The sequence below is a fragment of the Monodelphis domestica genome, chromosome 8 (genome assembly GCF_027887165.1).
Source record: "Monodelphis domestica isolate mMonDom1 chromosome 8, mMonDom1.pri, whole genome shotgun sequence".
NCBI classification, from domain to species: Eukaryota; Metazoa; Chordata; class Mammalia; order Didelphimorphia; family Didelphidae; genus Monodelphis; species Monodelphis domestica.
The window spans coordinates 70,613,762-70,621,543 of record NC_077234.1 but is presented as its reverse complement, the minus strand read 5'-3'; the positions used below and the strand labels follow the sequence as shown (position 1 = coordinate 70,621,543).

At 47.5% G+C, this 7,782-nt stretch overlaps 1 protein-coding gene across 2 annotated transcripts; it reads right to left on the bottom strand.

Moving 5' to 3' along the window:
- Positions 1-268: 268 nt before the first annotated feature.
- CRYBA2 (crystallin beta A2) lies at positions 269-5,299 on the bottom strand. Of its 2 annotated transcripts, none has more exons than XM_056807381.1 (5): positions 5,188-5,299; positions 4,604-4,772; positions 4,135-4,276; positions 943-1,085; positions 269-503 (listed from the first exon to the last, which is right to left on the bottom strand). In XM_056807381.1, exons 1-5 carry the CDS (start codon positions 5,249-5,251, stop codon positions 356-358), a joined length of 666 nt encoding a protein of 221 aa, XP_056663359.1. In that variant the 5' UTR covers positions 5,252-5,299; the 3' UTR covers positions 269-355. The 2 variants fall into 2 exon arrangements, with proteins under 2 accessions (XP_056663359.1, XP_056663361.1); XM_056807383.1 differs by having other exon boundaries at positions 4,604-4,769; positions 5,188-5,295.
- Positions 5,300-7,782: the final 2,483 nt, after the last annotated feature.

Genomic DNA, 7,782 nt, shown 5'->3' with positions numbered 1-7,782 from the left:
GCAAGGGCTTAAAAAAAAAAGAAGGAATGAAGTTAGATAGCTGGAGGGAATTCTTGATGGAGAAAGTTGGGGGACAGGATACAAGAAACTGAGGGAAGATATGAAATCATTTTCCAGTTGAAAAATCTGCATCAGACAGGATGTGAGGGAAGCTTGAGGGGGAGGCCATTGTGTATAGAGAATGGCAAATGGGTGAGATGAACTCTAGAATGAGGGCAGGCCCCTACTGAAAGTTCAAGGTGATGCCGAGAAATGTGAGCTCATGAGGTAAGTTCAGTGCCTTTATTGATGGTTCTGGGTCCACATGTGTCAGATGTTCATGAAGACCCTGCAAAGGGGGCAAGCACAGCCAAGTCTAGTGCTGGACTCTTCGGATGGACTGCAGCTGGTTGGTATGAGCCTGGGTACCAAACTCACTGTATTTTCGAAATTCTCCACTATGCCGATCCTGTTCTAGTACATATTGGTAACCCCGGAAGCCAGGATACTGGTAGCCTACCCACCTAGGCACATGGAGAGAAGGAAGTGGGTCACAAGGGGTCTTTGGCATCTTCCTCCAAACCATCTAGGCTAGGGCATCTATGGACACTACATTTCCTTCGATGGTGGGAGCCATCACCTTACTGGGCTTGCTTCTCTGTTTCCCCTGTCCTCCTTTGCTCATCATCTTTCCCCAGTTTTCTAACTCCAAGTACCACATTTCCTCATCATTCCTTCTTAGTGCCTCATTTCACTGTCCTCTTCTACCACCCCTTTCGGTTCTTTTTCTCCATGATCATTTTTCTCTAACACCCCTCCATGGTCCCAATTTCCCTTTCCCCATCATACCTCCTGAGACCTCATCTCCCCATATCTTTTTCTTATCTCTGCCTCCCCATTTGCCTTTCTGTTTCCCAATGACCATTCCACTCAGTTCCCCCATCCCATATCCCCAGAACTCACGCTCCTGAGGTGACTTTGAGGGATCCCACATCCTTGCTGGCCCAGCCCATGGCAGGCAGGGAGGGATAGTCATCACTCAACTCAAATTTGCAGCCTTGGAAATTCTCACCCTCATAAAGGGTCACTCGGCTGTCACTGTGATTCTGAGGGTTCAAAGAGGAGGCAGAGGCCTTTTTCTATCATCCCCAGGAAGGGAACTCTAACCCTGCCCCCCACAACCATCTCAAGCAAACACATGCATAGACATACACACCTTTGCTTTTTTCCCTTGACCCACACACAACTAGCTGAGCCCAGGAGATAATGAGAGGAACCCAGTGAATTTCCCAATTCCACATTTCAAGCCTCTAGGACAAGATGGAGGTCTGGGCCTCTTGGCTGGACCTTTCCCCAGGGAACTTTGAGGAAAGGATAGTTCAATGGGAGGTTCCTCCATAAAAGAATAATAAATATATAAGAGCTGTAAAGGACTTCTCCAACTTCTCTAGTCCTTTTGATGAAACTATCATTCTCCCAAATCTCCCAGGCCTCTAACCTAAATTTATCTTTGACTCTTCCCTCTCACCCTCCACATCCATTCAATAGACAAGTTCTGCTTTTTCTGCCTCTGAGATATCACTGGAATCCATCCAGCCCTTTCTTTATATTCATTCTATGAAACCCCTAGTTCAGTTCATCTCTTTTCACTCAGACTATTGTAACAATCCCTTATCTGGTCTTCCTGCCTCCTCTGTTCCCCATCTCCAATTCTTCCTCCTCAGTGCTGAGGGAGGTCTTCTTTCCAATGATTATGACTCTTTTCTTCTCAAAAACCATTGTTTACTGGATAAAGTATAAATTCTGACTGCCATTCAAGGCTCTCTGTAATAATGATCATAACAATAACTGCCATTTATATAGTGCTTTAAGGCATATAAAACACTTTATAAATATTGTCTCATTATTCAACCTTATTTTGTACTGCTCTTTTTAAGCTAAACATTAGCCAGGCTAAGCTAGGGTCTTCTATGGCCCTCATTTCCAGCCTGCCACTTCCATTCTGCTCATCTTTGCTCATTTATGCCTCTTTATGTGCCTAGAATGGACTAATACCACTCCATTTTTATCCATTAAAGTTCTCACTTTCAGAACCCAGATTGGATTCCAGTTCCTTTAGAAAACCTTCTCGAAGTCCTTAGTCAAAGTGATTTTGCCTTCCTTGAGGAAGGAAATTTGAATTTCTTTATTTCTTTCTTTTTAAGCCCTGATTATGTCTTAGAATCAATACTGTGTATTGGCTCCAAGGCAGAAGAGTGGTAAGGGCTAGGCAATGGGGGTTAAGTGACTTGCCCAGGGTCACACAGTTGGGAAGTGTCTGAGGCCACATATGAACCCAGGACTTCCGGTCTCTAGGCCTGTCTCTCAATCCACTGAACCACCTAGCTGCTCCTCCCCTCAAATTTCTAAAACCACTTTGCCTGGACTTCTACTTTGCACTTATGTAATGCTACCTCCTATAATAAGCTATTTGCATATTTGTTCTCCCCTCAGTAGATCATAAGTTTCTTAAGACCAGGGTTGGTGTTGCATATATTTCTAGATGCCCAGCCTCATCTAGTAAAAAAAAAAACAAAAAAACAGCAATTTTTTAACCCATGCCCTTCTATGTTAGAATCATTACTAAGTATTAGTTCCAATGCAGAAGAGCAGGAAGAGCTAGGTAATTGGAATTAAGTGACTTGCCCAGGCACACAGCTAGGAAATATCTGAGGTCAGATTTGAATGGACGACCTCTCATCTCCAAGCTGGGTTCTCTCTCCACTAAGCCACCTAACTGTCCCATTTAGCACAATGTTTTGCATGTAGAGGATGATTTCAAATATTCTGGAACTGAGGAAACTAAGACTTGGGTAGGTGTGGTTGCTCTCACTGGAGGGAAAACAGGAATGAATAGCACCAACTAGTACATGGGAAAGAATACTAGATTTCAAGTCAGGAAGCCTGGATTCAGATTCTAAACCTGCTGCTTACTAGCTGTGGGACCTTGGGCACTTTGTCTTACTTTTCTATTTATTCATTAGTAAAATGGGGGAGTTTTGCTAAATGATCTCTAAACTATTTCCCAAGATTCTGTGGCCCCTGAAATTCTGGTCACAGTCTAGAGTTCCAGCCCATTCTCATCCAATTGACTCCCAATGCAAAGTGGGAGGGAAAAGGCTGGCACAGGTAGCTTTGGTCTCTTAGCATTGGTTTCTCTGCTTTTCCTCTGCCTTTTCTCCCTCCCTCTTCAATTCCATAGCCTTAAATTATTTAAATTCACCATATGTAGAATTCACCACATTCAATGTAGTATATAAGATATATTCAATTATTTCTATAAAATATATCTATTATATGTATCTAAAATAACACACAATGTATGTATATTTATCTTTATATGTGTGTATATATCTCTATATATGTGTCTATCTTCTAATTCTCTCTATGTATCTGTGTATCTATATATCTCTTCTATGTATGTATATATGTATCATCTCTCTCTGTATCTATCTTCTATCTACCTACATTCTATGTATCCTCTCTGTCTCTGTCTCTCTGTGTTTCTTTGTCTCTGTCTGTCTCTCTGTTTCTGTCTCTCTGCCTCTGTGTCTCTTTGTCTCTGTATCTCTGTGTCTTTTTCTTTGCCTGTCTCTCTGTATCTCTGTGTCTCTGTCTGTGTCTCTGTGTCTGTCTGTGTCTCTGTCTGTGTCTCTGTCTCTGTCTGTCTCTGTCTCTCCTCTCTCTCTCTCTCTCTCTCTCTCTCTCTCTCTCTCTCTCTCTCTCTCTGTCTGTCTGTCTGTCTGTCTGTCTGTCTCTCTCTGTCTCTGTCTCTGTCTGTCTGTCTCTCTCTGTCTCTCTCTGATTGGTCTTCTGGTAATTGTTCTTTGCCTCCAACCCTGGCCCAGGGCCACACGTTTTTTGCTGCATCCTTGACCACAGCTCGGATCTAAGCTGAGTCCCCTAAGGGAAGCCCTGAGAAAGTGACTACTGTCCATGCTCCTTGCTCCTGTCCACTTCCGCGGCCAGTCTAAGCTACTCAGGCTCATGGAGCAATAGTTGTTGGGGAGCAGTAGGGGGAGATGGTTGCAACAGGTACTGAGCGCTGGCGCTCCTAAGCAGCTGCTGTGAAGCGGGGTTGGGCCGGGGGAGGAGGGTGGGGGGAAGAAGACTCACGGCGCAGAGCAGAGGCCGGAAGGAGAGTAGCTGGTCGGTTCGATAGCCACTGCTGCCGCTCCACGCGGTAGATCGAGGATAGTCGCCCTTCTCCAGAATGAACTGCTGGCCCTGGAAATCCGGGTACTCGAAGCCCACCCATCTGGGAGAGGATGTGGGGGAGGAGTTGCTACTCTCCCCAGCACCACCCCATGGCTCTCCCTAGAGCAGGGAGCTTGGCAGGACCCAAACCCTTTCCATCTTTTGTAGGGGCTGCGCATGATGGCGACTAAGATTTCGGGTTCTACTAAGCAGTGCATCTGTTTGGAAGAGGGAAGAGGACAGATCTCTGGCGTCGATCAGCCCAGGCTTTAAGGGTTGGGGAGCCTTGGGCTTTGGGATCTTGGAGTGTGGGACCCGGGTTAGGAGTTCGGGGTAGAGAATATTAATTTGGGGGGAGGGTGGGAGGATGAAGAGTGGGGTGACTCACGCGCCGCTCTCCACCTTGACAGAGCGCACCCTGCGAAAGCCGCTAAGCTCTCGGATGCTGGAACAGTCGCTCATCAGCTCACAGCGGCGGCCCTGGAAATTCTCCTCCTCCCATAGAGTAAGGCGGGCTGGGCTTGGGCCCTGGGACAGGGTGCCACTCATGCTGCCTGCTGAGAGAAGGACCAACGCCCTGGCTTAGGGGTCCGCCAGCGCCCGGGCACCTGGTTTCCTGGAGCTCGCCGCTGTCCAACCCGGAATCCGAGGCAGGCGGGGTCTCGGGTCCCCAGGGGGTTCTTCTGTACGCTGGAAACATCTGCCACCTTCCCACTGAACCAGCCCTCTAACTTTCTAGCCTAGAAATTCCCCCGAGATGTGACTCCTGCAGCCCCAAAAGGGTCAGGAAGGAGCCGCAGGAGTTAGAGCCTGGAAGCTGGAAACGAGGTCCCAGAGGGTGGGAGGATTGAGGTGTGTGTATATGGGGCAGGCTTTCTCCTTATTTTCAGGGCCCCTTTCAGACCCCGAGTTCTCTTTGGCTCCTCGTCTTCCCGCCCTAAACCCTTTAGCCCCTGGGTGCCTAGTACTCACAGGGTGGACTCGGGCAACTCTGGGGCTGTTGACAAGCTGGGTGCTGGACCGTGAGAGGCTGCATTGGGAAAGGGCCTTTATAGCCCCCAGGGCCCTGCTGAAACAGCTGAGCTGAGTCAGCGGCCAGGCTGGTGTCTAGTCCTGTTAGTCGCCCCAGGAAACAAGAAACTATCTCGGCCTTCCAGCCCTGGCCTGCTTCCCACTCGCTCCTGACCCCCAACCCCTCGGCAGAATAAAAAGTGCTGAGCCACCTGTCCAGGCACAATAGCCAGAAGCTGACACTGTAGTTCTTTTCTTCCTGGTCAGTGGAGATGGAGATAGGGGCAGCCAGAGGTCATTTTGGTCAACCCCCTGCCTCCCAACACAGCCCACTTCCCCTCTCTCAGGCCAGATAGTAGACACACTAAGAGATGCCCAAATTAATCCTTTGCCAGTTCTCTCTGTCTCTCTCGCTTCTGTCCTCTTATTATTCTGTTCGTCTGTCTCTATCTTTCTCTGTCTCTCTCCCTTCCTCCTCCCTCTTTCTGTCTCCTTCTTTTCCTGTTTGTCTGTCTCCATCTCTGTCTCTCTATCTGTCTCTACCTCTCTGACCTATCTCTTTCCCTCTCTTTCTGTCTCTCTCTCTCTCATTCTGTCTCTCTGTTTCTCTCTCCAACCCTGTCTCTCTCCCTCGCTCTTTCTGTCCCCCTCGTTTTCTGTTTTTCTGTCTCCATCTCTATCTCCTCCTCTTAACCCTCTCTCTTTCACACCTTTCTACAATTCTTCCTAATGCCTGATTTCCATTCCTAGTGCCCACTTTTTCAAAGACTCCTTGGATAAAGTCGCTGCCAAGACCAGTTATTCAGTCTTCTTTGCTCTCTCTTTTCCAAGCCAACTCAAGGTAGTGCTTCTCCCAGTATGGGCCTAGAAAACCCTGATTTCTCAATATGAACTCCCTGTCATTTTCCAGTCAGGGACAGGGGGTCAGCCTGTTTGGCATGAAAAGTCCTTTCCTCTCTTGCCCAGGGAGCATTTAAAGAGCCTTGTGAAATCCAGTTTGGATGTAACAGGTGGATGTAGGGAGGATGTACTAGAGGATGGAAATAATGCTTTGTAATCGTTAAAAGTAGGTGGTCTGGGAAGAAAAGTAGTAAGGTGGGGGCAATGGATTCTTGCCTAGCCCTTACCCCTCTTCTGCCTTGGAACCAATACACAGTATTGATTCTAAGATGGAAGGTAAGGGTTTTTATTTTAAAAAAAGAAAGAAAAGAAAAAAGATAAGTGGTAATGGCTAGGCAATGGAGGTCAAATGACTTGCCAAGGGTTACACAGCTAGGAATTATCTGAGGCCTGATTTGAACACAGGATCTCCCTTCTCTAGGCCTGGTTCTCAATTTACTGAGACACTCAGCTGCTCCCTCTAATTAAAATTTTAATGAACAAAAATCAGTTTTCTCTCCTTCTCACTTTTCCCCTTCCCCACAATGGAAAAAGAAAAACAAAACCCTTGTAAAATATGCATAATCAGGCAAAGTCAAATCTTTCACTAGTCACCTCAAAAAATGTTTCATTTTGCACATAAGAATGACCTGACAAGTGGAAGATAGGATGCTTCATTTTTTGTCTTCTAGAATATGGGTTATTGTATATAATTCCCTTATTTACCATTGGTTATTATAGTTTTCTGTGCAAGCTATATCCTCTCACTAGACTGCAAGCTCTATGGGGGCAAGGGCTGAAGTATTTATGCTTCCTTTCTTACCTTCTTTGTACACAGGTCACTATTTGAAACACTCTTCTTTCCTCCCTCCCTCCCTCCCTCCCTCCCTCCCTCCCTTCCTTCCTTCCTTCCTTCCTTCCTTCCTTCCTTCCTTCCTTCCTTCCTTCCTTCCTTCCTTCCTTCCTTCCTTCCTTCCTTCCTTCCTTCCTCCCTCCCTCCCTCCCTCCCTCCCTTCCTTCCTCCCTCCCTCCCTTCCTTCCTCCCTTCCTTCCTTCCTTCCTTCCTTCCTTCCTTCCTTCCTCCCTCCCTCCCTCCCTCCCTCCCTCCCTCTGTCCTTCCCTCCCTCCCTTCCTCCCTTCCTTCCTTCCTTCCTTCCTTCCTATCTTCTTTCCTTCCTTCCTTCCTTCCTTCCTTCCTTCCTTCCTTCCTTCCTTCCTTCCTTCCTTCCTTCCTTCCTTCCTTCCTTCCTTCCTATCTTCCTTCCTTCCTTCCTTCCTTCCTTCCTATCTTCCTTCCTCCCTTCCTCCCTCCCTCCCTCCCTCCCTCCCTTCCTTCCTCCCTCCCTCCCTCCTTTCCTTCCTCCCTCCCTCCCTCCTTTCCTCCCTCCCTCCCTCCCTTCCTTCCTTCCTTCCTTCCTTCCTTCCTTCCTTCCTTCCTTCCTTCCTTCCTTCCTTCCTTTGAAGCAAAAGAGAGAAGTTTGTAAGGCTAATCAGATAGATAAACTTGAGGGCAAATGGTGCCCCCACACTCACCTTATCACTGCTGGTCATTGGCAGTGCCTGGGGAAAACTGAAAGGAAGCCTCTTCCTCCAATCAGGCACTCCCTACCCTGAGAAGAATAAGTGGGGCACTCACTCCCCAATCTGTCCTTTTTGGTCCCCCAGTCAGTAAAGACT

Excerpts from the sequence above, each read along its gene's own strand:
- CRYBA2 (XM_056807381.1), bottom strand. The coding sequence starts at position 5,251 with ATGCAGCCTCTCACGGTCCAGCACCCAGCTTGTCAACAGCCCCAGAGT. Across the intron at positions 1,086-4,134 it reads TCCGGCCTCTGCTCTGCGCC|AATCACAGTGACAGCCGAGT; the intron begins GTGAGTCTTCTT and ends TTGAACCCTCAG. Across the intron at positions 504-942 it reads CTCAAAGTCACCTCAGGAGC|GTGGGTAGGCTACCAGTATC; the intron begins GTGAGTTCTGGG and ends CCATGTGCCTAG.